The sequence below is a fragment of the Alexandromys fortis genome, unplaced genomic scaffold (genome assembly GCF_014885135.2).
Source record: "Alexandromys fortis isolate MF-2015 unplaced genomic scaffold, M_Fortis_MF-2015_v1.1 scaffold_73, whole genome shotgun sequence".
NCBI lineage: Eukaryota > Metazoa > Chordata > Mammalia > Rodentia > Cricetidae > Alexandromys > Alexandromys fortis.
In genome coordinates this window covers 7616108-7637982 of record NW_026067959.1, presented here as the reverse complement: position 1 = coordinate 7637982, position 21875 = coordinate 7616108, and the positions used below count along the sequence as shown (strand labels likewise).

Below are 21875 nucleotides of genomic sequence, written 5' to 3'. Positions count from 1 at the left end.
AATGATTGACCAATGCATTTCAAAGAATGAATGTGTGGAGGACATTGGCCTTTCTTGACATCCCCAATGTAAAAAGTAATGCATATAAATTTCATGGTTAGCCAAACTCTGAACATGTACCAGTCCTTTTATTCCTGACCATAAAGAAGCCAAGGAAGATCATAGAATATCGTAACAGATATAAATTATTTCTCCAAAAGACAACATTTTTGTTTTTCTTTTTTGTTTGCTTGTTTTGTTGTATTAGCAACTACACGTAATCTGAGGTCATATATGCTCTAAAAACAAATCCTGAAATTAAAAATTTAAAGCCAAATTTTTATTATTTTATTTTTATTGTTATTATAAAGTGTTTTTGTGTCTCTCGGTGTTTGTGTTTAAACATGAATGCATGTGCCTGCAGAGGCCAAAACCATTGGTATCTCCTAAAGTTAGAGTTACAGATGGTTGTGAACCACCAGATATGGATGCTGGGAGCGAAGTCAGATCCTCTTGCAAGGGAGAGTACATCTTCTTATCTGCTGAGCCCTCTGTCTCCAGCCCTGCAAGCACAAATGCTGTAACCCTTCAATGTCTTTCATTTCAGCATCTTTTTAGCAGTAAACACTCAATGAAATGAACAGCTCTCGGTCTCTGTGACTGGACTCAGCACCCGGTTAAGCAGAAGACATGAAACTCTGGGAAGCTTCAATTTCCCAACTTCACAGTTCTCTGATTATTTTGGTCCCACTCTTTTATCGCCTGTCTACAGATCTTTGACAACAGTGTTCACGGCACTAGCATTAAAGGACTCTGCCACGAAGTGAGTGCTTTTTTTCACCTCCCTGACTTTATTTTTTTTCTTTTAGAGAAACCATAAAATAACAGTGAAGTTTAAATCTCAGTCCATGCTGTGAAGGGAGCTCTTAGAACTGAGTCTGGATGGCAGCTTGAAGAGCTTGCCAGCCCCAAGGATTGTGCAGGTTTGCAATTGTACTTGGGTCTTTTAAAGTACAAGTTCTAAAAAAAAAAGAAAAGAAAGGAAAGGAAAATTAGAGAAAGAATGACCTCATGTCACTTTCTTACATTCTAACTTTCTAGTGATGTTCCTTAATTTAAAGACGGAGCAAGAAGGTCAAATTCTCACTTGAAGATGCTTACTTGAGTCTGAGGAGTTGGACTACACTTGGACACTTACCGAAGTCTAGTTACACGGTGGTTGTCTCTCTCAGTGCCTCAGACAGGCACTTGGCTTTTAATAGGATGTGTACTTCAGAGATGGAACAAACTTGATGTGGTGTCTTTCAGAAAAGTGCCTTTTCCTAAATAAGCCACAGGAATGATAAGGTGCTGTGTGTAGCCAAGTGGAGATGTGGGTAGGTACATTTACATGTTTGGTTATGATACTTTAACAACGTGATGACTGTTGTGCTCAGTTACTGATTCCTATTTTAAAGAGATGGGGTTACAGTATTTAATGACAAAAAGGTTGTCTACACTACCCTATTAAATCTCAATCCTAGCTGGGCGGTGGTGGCGCACGCCTTTAATCCCAGCACTCAGGAGGCAGAGGTAGGAGTTCGAGGCCAGCCTGGTCTACAAGAGCTAGTTCCAGGACAGGAACCAAAAAAGCTACGGAGAAACCCTGTCTCAAAAATCAAAATAAATAAATAAATAAAATAGAAAAATAAATAAATCTCAATCCTTCATACAATAGAGCTCAGGTCAAATTAGACTCTCCCACCCGTGTTAAGAAGCAGGAAGATTGTGTTGCTCCTCTACCATCACCTACTCCAAACTCGAGGAGAGTTTTGTTGAACTCATTGTGCCTGTCTAGGAGCATTGCCTTCTTGTCATATCACATCTAAGAACAAATAGAAGAAAGCAGCCTTTCAGCCCTATGATTGGTTGACCCTAAGATGATTGATTATGTAGCACCACCTGCTCCTCAGACTTATCTGGAAAGATACTTAACCCTAGAGTGTGTGGCCCAAAGAAAATAGTCCATGTTTCCGTGGGAAGACGCTGAATTCTATGTGTAGCCCTTTCCGCGGAAGGCTGACATGACAGGTCTGTCCCATATAATTCATGTGTCATGACTTACAAAATTCTCCTTGTTGTACGTCAGGTGTTGAATATGGGCCAAGGGCTGGAGTAAAACTTTCATAAGATTTCCTTTATAGGATTCTCAGACCCATCCCACAAGATAGAAGTTATATACCAATCTCCATTTATAAATATCTTAAATTTGCATTTAGTTGTGTAGATCTGTGAGTCTGTGTAGAGGTATGCATGCATTCACACATGCATGCAGGAGCTCTCTGAAGCAATAGTGACAGGCAGCTGTGACCTGCCTTATGTTGTGGGTGCTGGGAATAGAGTTAGTGTCCTCTGTAAAAGCAGTAGGTGCTTTTAACTGATGATCCTCCCTCTCTCTGTGTCTCTCTCAACATTTAAGAAAAGTAAAAGGTGAGATTGATGGCTTCGTGGGCAAAATCTCTAGTTATGTAAGTAGGAAAATCTGTGTTAAGAACCCACTTAAGGACTGGATGCATATTAGGGCCTGCAATTCCAATGCCCTATGGGATATGGGAGGCTGAAAAAGAGTCTCCCCAGAAGTCCCATTGACCAGCTAACCAGGCTTATGCATCAGGGAATAAATCTCATCCCAAATGAAATGGAAAGGCAAGGACCATCACCCAAGTTTGTCCTCTGGTGACATGAACTAGTTGCACATGAACTTGATCAGGCATGCACACTTACACACATACACATCTTACTCTGTCTCCGTCCCTTTATCTGTCTTCCCCTACACACACTGACTTATGGAGGGCTGAGGGTGATCTACCAGTGGATAAAGTTATCATATGAGTCAGTTTCCCTAGGACTCATACAGAGATCTGTATCTGAGAGTGTGTGCCTAAAACCCTGTGCTGAGAGCACATTTCCAGGTTCAATGAAGGACCCTGATTAAAAAGCAATGGGAGGAGCTAATGAGAAAAGACCCCGGATATTGATCCCTTGTCTCTGCTGGGATGTATACACCTGCACTCACATGTACACACATACATATACCCCCCACATACACACAGAGTAAAATTAATAAGACAATGAAAGGGGAGATATTGTATGTAACTAGCACACACCGAGGTATAGATAGTAGAGACAATCAATATAGCCAGACTTTTAAACACTGCAGGTGCAGAGATTTAATGGGAAAAAAGAAGCTTAGTTACAGAACATTGGACAACATTTTTACAATGAGAATATGTGGTTGTTAACATTAAACCGTAGTTGGAAAGAAGATAAAGCAGATTAATGTTAGATTAGAAACATTAGTGGCTACAACAGCAAGACTTAGGAAAAGTGAGGAAATTATAATATAACATGTCTTCATTTTCTCTTTTCTGTTTTGACAGAAGTACCAGGGGCAGTCTGGTATAGACTATAAACCAAAGCAAGTTCTGCATGGTCCAGGGTAAAAGGATGACATGATAATTATCTTTAGCCTTCAGGCTCTGCATGCTTATCTGAAGCCCCCTCTTTCTCCCTGTGTAGCCAGGATCTTTCTAGAAATGCCCAAGTTCCTTAAAGTTCTTTTTTTTTTTTCTAGGATTTATAAAGTTTGTGATTCTCAATACCATAGCGCATGTGAATTCCCAGGGACTCTGTCAGACAGCACACTCCTGCCTGAGTGACATCAGGCCCAGGAACCTGCACTTAACACAAACTCTTGAAGGATACGATAACCGCCAATCCATGTGTCACCATTGCAGTAACAGGGCACAGAAAGGTTTGGGCTTTCAGATAGTCTGTCTTTTTGTGGCCATTGGTTATTGCTCACCTTTTCTCTTATGAATTGTCATTGATGATGGCGCTGTGAAGAGCCTCTCCTCCCAGTCCTTGATCCTGGTACTCCCTCTGCCTCCTGCTCCCCTACACATATTTCCTCTCTAAGTTTTCTTCTCTGTCCACACTTTCACTGATTTCTTTATCATCTATTTCTTTCTTTAAAGACATAAACTTAATGGGACAGAAACCTTTATTTTTTCTCTGTAAAAGCCAAAGATATATATGCTTTTATCTTATATGCATGGGTTTTTTGTCTGCATCTATGCATGCACACATATCTTTTCCTGGTACTTCTGAAGGATAGGCGAGGACATTAGATTATTGGATCTCTTAGAACTACAGCGACAATCTGCTGTGAGCCACCACGTCAGTGTGTAAACTGAACCCAGGTCCACTGTAAAAGCAGTAAGCACTCTTAACCAACAAGTCACCTGTCTTGCCCTAAATTTTTATTTTTGAATCATAGCTAAATCTACAATATCCAGGGTATTCCTTGACACATTTTACTATCCAGTGACTGAATTGATAACTTAATGGACATCTAAATGGCAAGTCAAAGACTGACTTAGTTGAATTTCAATAATATATATATATATATATATATATATATATATATATATATATGTGTGTGTGTGTGTGTGTTTGATTTATATGACATATATACACATACATATATGTATATATATATGACATAAGCATAAGGACTTCAAGGAATATTTGTATAAAGAAACTTGACATGAGAAAAAAAGTGACTAAACAGCAGGAGTTCAAAGCAACATGAAATTTACACTACATCTAGAAGGGCCACTAGGTGTCCTTCAGCTGTGACCATCTGAACACCTCTAACTGCACATCCAGTTCCTTATAGAATGTGCAAGCTTTGTTAACTAAGAAAGTTTGTACAGTAAGATCCATGCTCCTCCTATTAGTAGGTCATTCAGATTTTACAGACCCAGTGGAAAGACACGCGTGGAAAACAGAAAGTATAATTTTATATTTCAAATTAATCTGGTATTTTCCCCTTGGTATTATTTTTTCTATTAGTCACTGTATTTGTTCTAAGTTGAATACTTTTTATTGTGTAGTACAATCTCTGATAGAAACAAGACTTTCCATCAGTTACGGTGGCATGCACTTATAATCCCAGCATACAGGAGGCAGAGGCAGGAGGATTGCCGCAAATTCAAGGACATCTTGGTCTACATAGTAAATTATAGAATGGCCAGGATTATAAAACAATATAAAAACAGAGAAACAACAGAAGATAGAAAACAAGAAAGATCGAGACAGAGACTCTGGTGGGGGAAGGAAGGAAAGAAAGGAGAAATACAAAGGAAAGAAAAAGACCAAAATCTTCACCAGTAAAATAGTTATAGAAAAAAGTACCTTTGCCCATCAGTATTAGTGAATCCTATTTTATAGGGAAGATATTTTTTATAATGGTTCCTTATTCTGAGATTAGTTATTGGTGAAACAAAATAGGTATGTTTTAAGAAACATGATTTTACCACAGTATGAATAGAATTAATGGAAAACAAAGTAATTTAAAAATTAATGTGTACATAGTGTGAGTCAATTACATTGGGCAAATCTCTGTCATGCAATTCCCGTGTACGCTCAAGCCATCTAAGGACTGGGCTTCCTAAGGTGAACTACACAGAGTGCTATTGACCAAACTGAGAACAGAACATGATAGCTCTCCTGCTAGTTTAAAGTCAGAAGAGACGCTTGTTGTTGTAAGCATGAGAGAGAAGACACACCTTGGACATGCAGTTCTGTGTGATCACTGTTAGCATTGTGTGTTTTCACTTGGGGTTGTGGGAAACCCTGTTACCATGGTACTTCAGAGACCTTATGTCTATTTGTGTTATCTAAAGAGTTCTCTTCGCCACTCTGTGTCTTTCCTGCCAACAGGTTGGCTTCTGCCCTGGGTGAAAAGCTGCCTTTCTTTTGTTTGCTTGTTTGTTTGCAAGTGTTCTTTTCAATTAAAAAAAAAAAGGCATAGCCTATCTCCACTCCGGATAGTCACAACTTCATCCTTTCTCTCAGTAGCCACATTGTGCTTAGTATTTGTGGAGATGGTGCTGTTAAGATTGCACGGGGCAGAAGGGAAATAAGATTATATCTGAAAACATGGATATACATGGATCTTGTTGCTTTCTTCAAGTTTCTTCCTAATGTTTCTTTTATTTCTGAGAGGTTAAATTTGGGTCTTGAAGGGTTTTCCTTCCACTTCCGCACTTTCAATGCAATTTCAGATTAACTCCTTCTACCTCTTTCTAAATTTATTCATATTTTATGACTTCCTTTAGGATGGCTGTATTAACTTGAAATACCCATTTTTAGGTATATTTTAAATAAATTCCATGACTATTTGAGTATTTATTTCATATTATACAAGGCAATTATGAAATATATTGTGGCGAAAGGCCCCCAGGAAAGACATAATTTATAGAAATACACTGTAAGAAAATCAGAAAGGAATGTAATATTAAATGATAAGAACCATCAATCCCATATATAATAATAATTTAAAAACAATTTAAGTCATATATTATAAAGCAGTCATCCTGGCCAGGTAAGCGTTATGCTTCTGCTTGCCTTTCCAATGATCACTGTACACAACATGTAATAGAGATGGATACTGAACAATGCATTCAGACTGCATCTGATATTCATCTGTGTCATTTTTTCTTACATCCACTGGAATTGGATGGCTTTTTGCAGTTTTTATTTCCTGTGCTCTAAATTTCTTTACTTTGGAACCTGAGGCCTGTAGACATTGTTTATGAGTTGCATATCAATTCTTGGCCAGGCTAGAAGAACATTAACTGCAATTACACAGTAAAAAACCAGGTTAAGAACTGAAGTATGCAGCCTTTTTTTTTCTATTTCTAGTTATTGGCTAGTCCCTCTGTCTTCCTATTCTCATATTAAAATAAAGGACAAATGGCATGCTTATAAATTCTCTATAGACATAGTATACTTGTTCCATAATAAGCCTTCAAAGCTTATAATGGATTCACAATACATAATGGATTCAAAATTACAAGGGTTAGTGTAATTAAAATATCAAAACTTTTCTTGCCAGAGACTCCATTTTTTGTTATCACAGAAATACATGTTTTCTGAAATATGGTATATGAAGCTGATAGGTAGGAAATCCTTTAGATAGATTTTCTAAGCTGGTTAAGATTTGATAGATATAAACTGTTGGGGAGACATACCAACTGAAGTCAGTTGAATGATTATAGTATTTTATCACCTGAAACAGTTGTTCTCAATCTTGCAAATGTTGTGACTGGTTAATACAGTTTCTTTTGTTGTGCTGCATCCCACCCTTATGATTATGTTCATTGCTATTTCATGACTAATTTCGTTACTGTTATAAATCATAATGTAAACATCTGTGATTTCCAATGGTCTCAGATGACCCCTGTGAAAGAGTCATCTGACCCTCAAAGGGGTCACAACCCACAGGTTGAGAAACCACTGACCAAAAGGAAATAAAGACTATCCTGAAATAACACCCAGAATTTTTCTGGAACATGCATGAATGTCCATTTGCAAAGCTCCCAGCATTTCTAGTACTTGAGAAGCTTTCTGGCAATGGCAAGATTGCCAATGTGCTTTTTTTCCTCATCCAGCTAACATTCAGGTATATGGGGAAGTTAGTTCTCTGTAAATAAATGACTAAAAAAATGTAATATTGTTAAGTCAAATTTCTTCCCTCCCTCCTTCCATCCATCCATCCATCCATCCATCCATCCATCCATCCATCCCTCCACCCCTTCCCTTCTTTTGTTCATAAAAAACCCCATGTTGAAAAAAAAATCTTTGTCATCATAACAGAAGTTCAGTCTAGTTTCAAATACTGTGATACAGGCAATCATAAAACGGGCCAGCATTCATACTTAGTGTAGAGAACGACAAAACCTTGTAACACGTTTTTACCTATGTGCTTTCGACAAAGGCTGATATAAAGATATAGCTCACTTTATCACTTTATATCAATGTAAAGAATTTCTTTAAGAATTAAATGTCAGCCGGGCGATGGTGGCGCACGCCTTTAATCCCAGCACTCGGGAGGCAGAGGCAGGCGGATCTCTGTGAGTTCGAGACCAGCCTGGTCTACAGAGCTAGTTCCAGGACAGGCTCCAAAGCCACAGAGAAACCCTGTCTCGAAAAAAAACAACAACAAAAAAAAGAATTAAATGTCAATACCATTTACTCATAGAAACACAGAGTGTCCTAGGTAAGCATCCATCCCATTAAAAAAGATGTGCAAAATAAACACAGGTCCTTTATGCCTCTAAGAATCTAAAACTATTTTTTGATATTTTCTATTTTAAGCTGCAAGGTTATTAAGCATTTTAATGAAAATACCACGGTGTTTTAATTGTGCATAAGCAGACTCTGAGAAGCTGTATTTGTCGATGCTGTCAGATCATCGCTAGACCTTTATTGCTAGAACTTTAGGGACAGTTATGAGCTATACCCCAAATGAATCACAATTTGCTTTTTATCATAAATAGTGGCACTAATGTGATCATGTATCAGTTTGAAAAACTTGTGGCTTGAAATTAATATTGGCTAACTTCCAAAATGAAATTGCTGTTGCCGTGAAGACATAAATCACTGTTTTGAATACTTATATTAATTTGGCACTGATCGTGAAGGCTGTTTTTGATTGGGAGGTCAAGCAGATTTTGATTTATGTTGTTTGGGGATATGTCCCCCATTTTATGATGATTAGTCAGATAAATACTGTTGCTTGCACTTTTCCACACTTTTGTCTGTGAGCCAATATGGTTAATATACTTTGGATCTTTGTAATAGAGGTATATGGAAGACATATACTACTTTGTCTATGTGAACATTTTGTTTATGAAATGCTGTTTAATATTACTCAAGCTCAATACTTCATGCTACATATCAGAAATTCATACCTTCAGGCATTCAGAACTGCTTGTTGTCAATAGAATTTTGGGTAAGACTTTGATAATATATCTTAACAGTGTTAGGCAGGCAATTTTTATTTCTAAGAACTATTACTGAGAAACAAAGACCCTCACCACATATTGTCAAAATAAAATGATACTATACATTGAGCAAATTGATTTTTGATCTCTCTAATGAGTTACGTGATTACTTCTTTCTAAACTGTGTCTCCTGTTTTAGAGGGGTTTGCCACAGTTTAAATGGAAACTAAAATATGTTTTAAGAAAATGTCTCTAAAAATCTCAATTTTCTTTGTAGACACCAACACTTAATCTGATAAAATTTTAACTTCTGTTTTGTCAAAACCTGTCATTTCTGCTTAGAAATATAAGTAATTACAAGTCATTTTTAATAAATCTAATAGAAACATAAATGAACCTTACTTCTGAAGAACTGCTGTATTGCTGATTTTTGTTGATGTGTCCACTGGGAAAAAAAAACACGGTCTACTCTAATGATAAAAAAATGACTGTAATTATGGAATAATAAAGAGCTAGTTCTCATTGGGTAGAATGGTGAATTATGCTACACTAAGAATAAGGTATCCCCAAAGAATGTCTGCATTTGTCAGTCTGTGAAACAGGCTACCACCAATCCCTTCTGGGACGCTAGCTTCATTTGATTCTGAATCATTTCTATGATATGATATGTGTATATGATAACTCCTTTTGATTTGTGGTTCTTCATGCCTTTGCTCTTCTCACTCGACTGTTTTTAATACGCAAAGCTGGCAATTTCTTCATTTTATTTCATTTCATTTCATTCTTCCTTCAGATCTAGCAGCCTCACAAGTAGCATGAGGTAACAAATAGCCTTAGTTCTTGCTCTGCCACAAATTAATTTTATTTCTTTTCACAATAGCAAAGCACAAATTTGACCATATATCCTTTGATTGCTCTAAAAAATTAAGATTAAAGCATAAAATTATAAAACTCTTGGCTTGATAATAAAAATGGATTTAAATCCTATTTTACCATTTGTTTTCTTTAGTCCATGACACAGTCAAGCTTCGGTGAGATGTGAGTATTGCCAATAGCCAGTGTTCTGTTAAACATTCACATTTTAGAAGCAAGTTTCATTGATTACTATATGAAGATGCTGTCTTCAGAATTTATTCTTTTTACTATCATTCTTTCTGTATCAAATGTCCTGGAAATGAATTCAAAGACTTGTATATACTTTCTTTTACTATTATCTTTAAACGAGTCTCATGATGGGCCAGGGGCAAAAACTGGCAAGGTTTCTTTCAACAAAAGCTTTCAAGTCTTCATTGTTACTACTCAACTACCCTTAGCTAAGGAAACAAGGGTGAGGTTGCGGTGAGATGAGAGAGGCATGGTCACTTAAGAGTGCGGTTGGGTACTGTCTTAATTAAGAATGGGTCATGGTTGTCACATTAATTTTGATTTTATAAAACATCATTTGTCTTTTTAATTAAGTCATCTGGAACATCAAAAATTATACAGGGAACAAATATGTCACTCATATCACCTTTATTCCAGATTTTCTTGGAAAATTGTGTCTGTTCTTTATCACCTTGTGTCAGAGCGATTGTTTTAATATGGAAAAATGGAAGTGATGCATTTCATTATGAGAACTGAACAAAGTGTAATGAAATCAAGTTTCAAAAATTGTCCTTTGAGTTAGAACGAAGTGATCTTTTGTAGTGATGGATTTGCTACTTCACCAGGATATTTTCTCCTGCATGGGGATGTATATACTTCTTATATCTTTGAGTTAAGAATTTTACCAAGGTCAGAATGACCCATCCATGATGATTTCAATTGCTCCAGGGAAGCAAAGCAATGCTCATTAGAGTCATTACTCAAAACTTCAAAATGGGAGAGGGAAGACCGACTTGTAAGAATCTGAATCTTTTCTGTAGTCAGGCAATAATTGTATAGTTCATGAATTACTTTTGAGAACAAAGTTGCTTTTTATGATCAACTCAATCATTTGTCTTTTTAAAAAACATTCAATAATAACAATGTGTTATGTGTTATACCTGAAATAAAGCTGCTTCAAAAAGTCACGATTTTCAAGTGACCACCGCAAGCATAAAAAAACCCTAAAATCAATAAAAACATCTTTGAAAGAAAACCTCCAACATGATTTTGAAAATATTTTGGGAACTGTTTTGACAAATTTGAAAGAACTGACATATAATTCGGTACACATTCAACTGTATATTTCATGGCTATTTTTTTATTGACTATTCAAGATTCAGTATAGCTCAGTACCTGACTGTATTCTAGGAATGAATTTTTCTCATGGCACAGGCTGATATACTTTTAGGTAGACTAACCTAGCACATAGTAAATCTCTGTTAGGGTCACTGAATATAAATAATAACAGCAGCAAGAATGACGCATCCCACACTTTCATTGACATGTGTCAATGATAGTGCTCGAGATAGAAGTCGGAAAAATGTGGGTCATGTAGTTTAATATTATAAAAATATGTAAAGTAAGGTCCAAAGGAGCAATTACAGTAATATTACCAAATAAAAACCTCTAGTCAATAAAGCATAGATGGAGACATTTTTGCATAATAATCCTGAAAGACTATGAGACATGGTTTGTACTTTAAAACATAAGGAACTACAGTTTTAATATAATATATCTAAAAGTTTAAACTCATCATATTGCTTAAATTGTTCATGTCCTGTAGAAATTACTCAAACAACTCGATTGTTTCCTGAAAATACCATGTTCATTTAAGTCTGTAAATGCTAGAATAGCCATTTTTGAAAAGTGGAATGACATTCACTTGGTAATCATTTCCACATGGGGAGGTCATAGAGACCTGGAGGCAGGCTGTGTGTTTGAGGATTATAGTAAATTGCAAAACACAATTTTATCCTCATTGTGTTTCAGAATACTTCAGTATTTACCCTCATTGTCATAAACCTCATCTGAGGCATTTGAAAAGTCCAAAGAAAACATGTCATGTACATAAATTAAAAATCATCCCTATAGCCAATATATAAACATGGCTGTGATTTAAAACTGGACAAACACAATATATTAAAGAGGCATGGGGTAAAAAATAAAATAAATTTTTACTATATGAAAAAGGTAAAACAAAGAGATGACTGGGAAATCCATGTTCTATTTAAGTTATTTTCATTCTATATTTGTAGAATATCTATAAAGAATTGTATGGTGATTTTCAAGAACAAGTCTTTGGAAATTATACAAAGACAGAAAGATAGGCAAATCTATATTCATCAACAAAGAGAAACATTTGATTAGAGTATAGCAATAAAATAAAATATTCATAATTTTAGTTTATTTTTGTTGGATTTATTAATAATCTTTATGTATATTTATATGTATGGCTTTGAGCAAAGACAAAAGACATATTCTAACTCTTCCCTGGTCATACAATGGCAAGATTAGCATTTTCTTCATCTTCTCAGCAGCAAAAGATCAATAGTACAGTTCTTTCTGTACAGATTAAAACTCCAAACTTGAGCTTATATGTACAGAGAAAAAAAAGGTCATGTTCACCTAGCACTGTACCTTTATATTACAGGAATGTGAATCACTTTCTCCTTAATCTAAATATGTGTATATAAATACACATTCGTACATATGTATATTTAATTTACCCTGTACCATTTTGTTAGCTTAGCATATAAACCTTAGACTTCTTTGTCCATTCTAGTACAAAATGAATAAAAATTTTATGGTTCCACTGAATGATCATGCAGTTTAGTCTTGTTGATGTTTCCCATGGTGCTCAAAAAGTTTTATGTATAAAAAATATATTACTAACAAACCCATTAATTCTGTCAAATGTAGGCCTTTAATAATTTAAAGGACTAGTGCATGATCTTAATATATTGATGCTAATCTTTATCTTTTAATAAAATAGAGGAGTTTTGTACTGATACATAAATGGTCTTGTAACTTTTCCATAGATTCTAGGTAGGCTAAGAGATCTCTTTTACATCATTCCCAACAGGCTGTCATTTGCCATCACCATGTCAGTAATGAATAACATTACATTGCCTAGCATTGTACATTGTTTCCACACAAATTAGGATCTGTTAGCAATTAATCATAACAACTCTTTTTGGTTTTATAGGGGTTAGATCCATAAAAGGCATAACAGGCAAAAATGGATCCACTTTATAGCCATTGCTTCTGCTTTAGTTTCCGGTCCTCAAGTCTATCTAGAGGCCCTGTGCCATCAGAATGTCTGGATTTTAAGTTCTTAAGTGGACCATCCATGCCTGTGCTTCTAAAGACCTCCACTTCAGGTCACACTCTTGAGTTATTTACAGAAGTCAGACATTAAAAATCCTCCACATGTGTGGGATGCAGCAAGCCCACGTGCTCTCTAAGAGGCTGATGCTCACGGAAAGAATTAAGGAAACAAAGGAACAAACAAACAATGCTTACAGACAGATCAACTTCACCCCTGCTTCCTGTCGCCGCAGTCACACTATGTCCAGCACATTTGAAAGAACAAACCTCCTGTCTGTCTAAGGACTATGTTGGTTTCCACATGCCTTAAGATTTACTAACGGCTTAGTTACAATATACAGAGGGCAAATGTGCATGTCCAAACAGATGTGATGATATATTATATTTATTTCTTCACATTAATATCACAGTAAACTACCAACTAACATGAAGACACAGAACATAGTTAACTCCAAACCAAGCTGTGATTTGCAAATAATTGTTTAAATGATAGTAACAGCGATAATATTAAATTAAAGTGAAAAACCTCACTTCTAGATTTAAGTCAGAGATCCAAGTCAGCCTTTTAAGAATTTTAAAAGACACAATTAAGGAATTGTTATATCCTCTAGAAGTGAGAAATACTGTAAGCCTTTTCTTACAATTACTGATTGGAATCTACTTTTTATTTTTTTGCCCCCCAAAGCATGCCAGGACTAGTTTCAGATGCTTGATTATGTCAATAAGGAAGAAAAGTAATAATTTTTGGTGTAATACAAGCAATTTGTAGATCCAAGCATACAATTTTGCATAAAATATTATTGCAGGTTAAAATAATATTGTAGGTCTGAAGCCATTGCATTACAGTTGAACAATTGTCACAATTATTCGGTTTTGTGAAATTTAAAACTCTTCAGTTTTGAAGTGAAGCCATAAAACTGAATTCTAAACAGTGAGTGACTTTTACCTCTACACAACACAGGTAGTTACTTTTACTTGGGTTGGAAAGTTATTTACAACTAACGTTGACTGAGTCTTGGTAAAAGTCCAATAACACATGAGGACAACTACCTCCTCACCCTTCCTGCCGAATCAATGACCACGTTTGAGGTCAGAGAAAACCTTCGCAGTGGCAATGTTTTGTCTCCTGTGGTGGCTGAGCATGGTGGGGTGTGTGTTTGTTCACCTAACTCAAAATTGAAAGCACCAAAATACACTTTAGAGCTATAACCTGGGATTTGGTTATTTTCATCCCGCATAATCAATAATTTGGATGCAGAGGCACAGCTAACGAAAGAAAATGTTGATTGGTGCTGCTTTGGAACTAATTGGAGTTGCCTTTTTAAAACTCGAGTTTTGATGCCATCGACCCCAAGAACTCTTCATAAAAGAGAGGAATACACATATCAAAGGAATTAAGTAAGAGTACGTTAGAAATCAATGATCTTACAACAACGTGTTTAATCCTTTAATGGATTTAAAGAAAGGAAGACATGTAACACTGAATGCTATACAAGTCTTTAGAACTTCTCTTGGGCATTTATATATAGTGATATATATTTAATTGTATATGTATATATGTTTTTTTTACATTTGCATGTAGGCCAGAGCTGTCTAAAATATCTTTTCAGAGTAGGCTATAGGGCTCTATCATGAGATAGAATAAAATAATATCTGGGAATATTCTGTTTCCTAGAGTATTTCTTTTCTGTTTTGACAATCAGCAAGAATCATAAATTTGAAGCAAAACGTGGTTTTTCTGTATCTGGGTCTGTGTTTAAGACTGAGGGAGATTCTCTCTGCACAGCTGCTGGTGGTGGGGGTGCCGGAGGCACTCCTCGGTTAGGGGGAATGGCTCCCGAGGACATCTGTCGGAACAAGGTGACACGTTGTGGCACTGTGCTCCTGCCCCCTGCCTGAAGGCCTGTGCTGTGGACAGCTGCCACGGGCTGAGGGATGGAGGCCAAGGACTCGCCCACAGTGGGATGAGGTCTGGAGATCATAGTGGACACCTCATGTGGCAGCGAGGGCTGCGAAGCCGAGAGGGGCCTGACTTCTCTGGTTAGGTTGGTGTTATGAAGTGCCTGCGTGCTCTTGTGCACTTCATTTTTCGGGGTGGAGCTCCCAGGTGTCTGTGGCTGTTGTTGCTGTTGCTGCTGTTGCTGGGGTGGCGGCGGCGGCTGAGTCTGCGGTGCCGGAGACTGCTGTAGCTGCTGAGGCTGCTGCATGAGCGACAGCTGGGAGGCGGTGGGAGAGGCATAATGGAAAGTTCGTGTGGCCAGGGGGCTCTGTACAGGAGGACTGCAGACTGCTGTGGTGTAGGAGCAGGGCGAGAGGATGGCCGAGGGTTGGGGCGTCTGTGTGCTGGGGCTGGGCGAGTGCAGGTTGCTGTGAGACAGGCTGGTCGCAGTATAGACGGGAGGAGACTGTGTCCGCATGCGGGAGGTTGGGGTGGTGGTTGACGATGTGCAGTTCAGGGCGGTCATCTGAGGGTAGTTGATCGGAGGGATAGCCTGGACCATCTCTCTGTCGTGTTTCACAATCTGCTTGAGGATCTCATTCTCCTGATTGTTGAAAACACCAGTGTTCAGATCCTTCTGGAACTTCTGAAGAAGAATGGAGTTTTTCTTGCCTATCAGCAAAGGAAAAATAGGCACTTAGACAGACTGAAAGGAACTAAAAATGCCACCAGAGACTGGCTACTCCAGGGTGATGTATGTCAGCGTTAGGACCCACGGGTTTAGAAGTCGAGAACTTAACCTGTCATCGCCAAACAGAAGTGAAACGTCTGCCTCGTGAACAGTGTTGCATCTGCTTAGAAATGGGGAAGTAGTAAAGACTAATGATGGCAAAAGGAAAGATGCTTCCTAGAAGAAATGTCCAAGTTTAACAGGAGCAAAATTTGAGGAGTTGAACCATTATTTTAATTTTGAGTTGTGTCTACAAAGCGAGGCAATGGGAAAATAGTGGCCACATTGGGACATTTGCTCTGGGACACACCATCAACGAAAGGCTTTAGATAGAACCATTTACGCAAGGGTCCAGATTGGGAAGCACTTGTCTTCATCGCATTTATGGCATGGGAAGGTTAAGATGGTTGCTTAGAAGTCTGAGTTGGAGAGGGAAGAGGCTGTGAAAAAGGAAGGAACTCTGACTGTGAACCCTTGCTTCCGGTGACTAATTGACTTCCTTTGAATCATCTGGGTTCCCGTAGAAAGGCAATCCCTCAGATCAGACCCAGGTTGCTGAATCTGATACTGGTTTTGATATACAGGGTCAAAAATACTAAGAAGTTAGTCTCTGTGTCTAACATGAACACTAACATAGCAAATTGAGGTTGTCTTTAAATACAGCTCTTAGGAATGTCTACTTATTGCAAGGGTGCCATCTCCCTGGATGACTAAGCCCGGTGAATTAACAAAGTTATCCATATGAACTTCTGTTACGGTTGTTGTGCCCTGTGATACTGTCCACACAGTCCTTTTACTTTACCTCACCTGTTTTTGACCCTTAAAATCTTACTCTCTGTGCTATATATAGGGAAAGAGGAGTGAGAGGCTATCATAAAAAAGGAAGACCTTACCTTTTTAAGAATGAAGATCTAGTGACACCTTTTCTTTACTTTTAACTTTCCCCAACTCCCTCTGCTTCAGGAGTATTTATTCCCTCCTCCTTCCCTCCCTCTTCAACATACATGCATTGTGGACCAGATATTGCAAATATAATGGTGAGTTCAAGATGCTTTCTCCATTCATAAAATTTCATAAAGTTTAGTATTTTTTAAGAACAGTTAGTATAACAAAGGCAGTGCTGTGACATGGAACATAGGAGACTATCTGAGACTATATTAAGGCAATTCTTCCTGGTATGTGGAGAGAAGCCAGGAAAGGTTTCTACAGGGAAGAGTAGTTAAGCTGGATTATGAATCTAGGGCAGAACTACTCAAAGTAAGAGGGGGAAGGAAAGATTACAAAAGGGTTACAGCTTGAAGAAAGAACTCAGACTATCTTCTCAGCATATTCAAGGCTAGCTAATGAATTTCACAGCAAGACAACGTGGTTCTACTTGGCTGGGAGAAACTACGCAAATCTTTAGCATAACTAATAAGTTCTATTTAACATATTTTTGTTTTGTAGCCTAAAGTAGTTCACAACATTGATGTTTGCAATGTAAACATCTATGTAAGATATGTCCAGAAAAGGCTTATTCTGTTTGAGTCTGTATTACAAACATTTTGATGTTTCGGCTGAGACCAGTTTAATTGTGTAAGTTTTCAATTTTTCATATAAGTATAAAATGTAAAACTGGCCCCTGAAGATAAAAAGAACATTATGGGAAAATTTAGAATGTAATAGAGACTCATGGTATTGACTTTTAATACTATTTTAATGCTATCTGGAATTTGTACCAGTGCTTTTTACCTGATGATTCAAACTGAAGTTGGGCTATCAGATTGCATAGCTAGTGAAAACAGACATGAACAAATCAATCCAGGGCACTTAGAGGAGCAGAAACGACCTCAGGTCTTTGTAAACAACTGATACTGGTTTTGATATACAGTATTCTTAGTATTTTTGACCCTGTATATCAAATACAGCTGTATGCTTTTTCCCCACAGGAATTAACAAGGGATCTATGCGTTAGAATTCGAAACTAAAATGAAATTGTGCTTGAGGAAAGGTGAAAGTTAAGAGTACCTATCCGATCGAGTCGGTCAATAGCCACTGTCTCAAAAGCTCTTCTCATCATTGGATATTCCTCCAAGACCTCATTGAAATTGTCCACCGAAAGGGAGTAAAGACGGCAGTATGTATCCGCTCGAACACTGGCAGTGCGCCGGCCCTTGGTCAGCAGACAAATCTCTGTAAAGGAAAGGGAGAATGACTTGATTGGTAAGGTTCTTTTCCAAGTTTTGAATGCCTCAAACAACTAAAAAAGCCTCATGTTAGTAGCCAATGATTAGAAGCATCCATTTTTCTATTTATCAGGAAATTCATTTGGCTATTAAAACCATCCTATTACTAATTTTCATTTTTTAATTTTATTTTTGAGCTTACTATAATTACAATTCTCCTTTGCCTTTCTTTCCTCCAAACCTTCCATATACCTCTCTCTATTCTCCTTCAAATTCTTGGCCTCTTTTTCACATTGTACATACATATTCCTAAAGATAGCCTGGTCAATCCGTATACTGTTCGTTGAACATATGTTTTCGGGTCTTACCATCTGGCACTAGACTGCCCACTCATAAAACTGTAAATGTTTTAAAACAATGAAGGCTTTGACTTCAAATAGGAGAGAGTGTTTTCTACTCTAAAATACAGGGAGGGTGATTTATTTTGAATAACATTAAGAAATTCATAATGGAATTGCGGGAAAAAGTTATAATCAGAAAATGTTGTGAACTCTAGGGAGCAAGAAGCAGATAATATGCTGTAGATAGAATCAAAAGTGTGTCTAATCACTGGCTCAGAAGGTTTATATTTAAAAAAATAAAATCAGGACTGAGGGCCAGGTGAATATGTAACAGAATTGCTTAGTGTACTCTATGTATTCCTTTTGAGATTAGAATGAAGAAAAATACTTCAAATATACAAATGTAGCCTCCTAATTAAATATCACAGAAGAATTCACCACTAAAACTAATATCCTTAAAATATGGCAACTTCATGTTTCCAATTAGAATTTGCTAACTAACCTACAAGAGATTATTTTCAAAATTCTATAAATTAAGTAAAATTCTTGTAGGTTTTGCCTTTTTTAAAACTTGGAAGTAATTTCATTCTTTTTTTTTCTTTTTGTCTTTTTTTTTTTTCTTTTTGAGATGGTCCTTTGGATAAAGACACTTTTTGCCAACGCTAACCACCTCAATCCCTGGGACTCACTATGTAGATGCAAAGAACTGACTGGTACAATTGTAATCTGACTTCTATCTACGCATGTGCCATGGCAAATGCCCACCCATATGTATGCATACATACACAAACACAAAGAAATTAACAAGTACATACAAATATAATTAAACTTTTTAATCACAAAGTTTCTTAAATAATTAAGGTTTTTGAAATATCTAGACTTTTCAGCGAAAGAATTTATTTGACACTTAAAGTTATGTAAATAGTGTGCAAGTCAATTGAGATTTACACTATTTTATGAGTTTTAGCTATTCATATGGATAAAATATGGAGATAGATGCCAAGACGGCAGAAAGGAAGACATGAACAAACCAGACATCATTCTCCTGCTTCTGCAGAAATCTGGAAGGAAACATCTGACTATGATGGCTAAATGTCAGTAAGAGTAACTTCCTATTGATCCAGCTATTCACATCAAAGCACTCATGGATTCTAAGAAAAACTTGTTTCTGTGTAGCATAAAAGGTTTTGGCCTGAGAATTTCAGATCCTTGATTGTAGTCTAGACTGACGACTTTTATTTGAGAAGATCTGAAAACAATACCTACATTGTTTGGACATTTTTGTAAACAGCTATGCTTAATTAAAATCTCTAGAGTTTGACTAGTATCAGATTTGTAGTACAGACTTTATTCTAACCTATAAGGTCTCATTAGTCTGTATACCTATAATATCTACATGGTGCATAATAGTTGCTTTAATTTGTGTTGATTGAATCAATGAACCAAAAAGCAACATAGCCTATGAGATAAAATATTAATTGAATTTCACTCTATAAGGAAACTATGACACCAACTTCTGTTATTGATATTTGATAATACAATGAGTCCCATGATAGATATGACAGATATTTGTTTAATAGACCTTTTCATGTACCTAGTTTAAAGCACACAAAATATCTTTCAGGTTTTTACTAGGTCTTAAAGAAAATTTACCAATGTTTTCTTAGCTATAGATATGTCCTACATCATCAGGAGAAAATTTAAGTTAAACAAGTTTAAATAAAGAGCCTAGAAATGAAACAGAATTCCTGGTAAACCTGCTGTCTAACATGTACATTTATGAAAGAGTGTCCTCATTTTATAAATCCTATTTATTTCTCTGACTGTCTGCCTATCCTCTTTGTTCATTTTCTGAAAACCCAGCTACACATGACCTAAATGTAAACATTTAGGGGCCATGGAGTAGCTCAGTGGAAGGGGATTTACGGCATATGCAAGGCTCCAGCTCAATCTGCAGCTCCAAAGACCAAAGGAAGAACAGCATACATTTACCTAGTGATGAATCCATTCATCTGCAGAGTACATTGTAATATATTATAATTTTCCTTTCAAAGAATGAGAGCTTGACATATTTAATGAGATAGGATTTTCCCAGAGTGCTCTACAGGGCAATTACAGAAGTGGCTAATAGGCCACTGAACTTGGCTAAGACGAGAACCGTCAGCAATTCGCCCTGTAACAGGCACACGAGAAAGCTGGTCTCAGCTTCAGCATCAGGAAGACTGCGGTTTGAGGGATTAGATGTGCCCTCGCATGCCGTGTGAGCACTTTTAATAATCCTTTGGCTATGAGATGTATTATCTGCCTGATGCTATTTTTGCTGACATTCGTTAACCCCGATTCTAAACATTTAAGCCCACCTGGCATCCCTGTCACCTATAAAAGCAGTAATTTCCCGAGGTTCGGGAAAATGGCTCCAAGCAGTTTCCAACTCAGAAGGATTTCCCTGACCTCTCATGCAGTTTGACATCCCAGTGACACAGAGTTAATCGGGAACTCTTGACGGACTTTCTGAAGTCATGTGTTTAGCCTGAGGTCTAGAATTTATGTGAAAAATTAGACTCAGCCTGTAACTGAATTGAAAGTTGTTTCATTTCTTAAATGTCAATGTCTTAAAATAAGTAACTATCCATTAGCAGCAAAATGCGATTTTTTTCAGATTTTTTTTACCTTTCTAATCCAGTATCTCCTATTAATATATGTCAGAAAAACACCATCACCTTTTGTTTTACTTTCATAGTTATTATATGTCTGGTCTTCCTATTAGTTATGCTAGAACTAACATTGTCTCCATATGGTATGACAATTAACATATGGATTTACCAATTTGCATACCAAGCTTGTCTTACAGCAGTATTTTGGAAGTTATATAGTTTTGAAAAGAAATCTAAAGAAACATGGCTAGGACATAACATTAAATATCAGTTTTGTATTACTTTATATTCCAAATTTTATATTTCTAAAATGCAGACTAAATGTTATACATTTCTAATGGATTTTTTATTGACTTTTATTGCGCTCTACATTTTTCTAATATGGATATTATAAGGAATGATTACATGTTGAGAGACTTGTATCATGATACATATTCAAATGATCCGGAATGCACAGTCGTGACACTTTCCAACATAGATTTGGTAATTTGAATGTGCATGGAGACGGCCCAGCTTTTACGGCGACCGCTTTCCCTTCTATGCTGTTGGCAGTTGTTGTTTATGATCACTTAGGCCGTCTCTTGCTACTCACTTGTCAAGTAAATCATAGCTCCCACCCTATATTCAACTGCTTCATTTCTCTTAAAAGATATAAATTAGTCCTCTGCCAGAGCAGTGTGTGCTCTCCACTGATGGGCCATACATTAGCTCTGTCTTCTAGAAGTCAGGAGACTCATCTCCTTCCAGTTGACCTCAAACATTCTGATGTGACATCATGCCCCTTTGCTGTTCATATGTATTTTTTCATTGGAGTTTGTGGTTTTCACCCCTTCGTTTCTTTCCCCTTCCCCTGGCAATTCGCGTTGCTATCTTTTCGCTCCACTGTGACTCTGTCAGCGGTCTAATGTCTATATAAATCACCCTTACATGGTATCATTCACAAACTGATATGAAATACATATGTTACTAAACTTTGGAAGCTAAATACTAGATATTGAAC

The 21875-nt window shown here is 36.9% G+C and overlaps 1 protein-coding gene across 1 annotated transcript in view; it reads right to left on the bottom strand.

Moving 5' to 3' along the window:
* Nucleotides 1-11505: 11505 nt before the first annotated feature.
* The window catches only part of Hcn1 (hyperpolarization activated cyclic nucleotide gated potassium channel 1), a 354030-nt gene continuing 343660 nt past the window's right edge, over nt 11506-21875 (bottom strand). The window contains exons 7-8 of the mRNA XM_050152792.1: nt 17723-17887; nt 11506-15657 (exon numbers count right to left, since the gene is read on the bottom strand). Coding sequence (XP_050008749.1) covers nt 14756-15657; nt 17723-17887 — 1067 coding nt within the window. The 3' untranslated portion in view covers nt 11506-14755. The remainder of the gene's footprint in view (nt 15658-17722; nt 17888-21875) is intronic.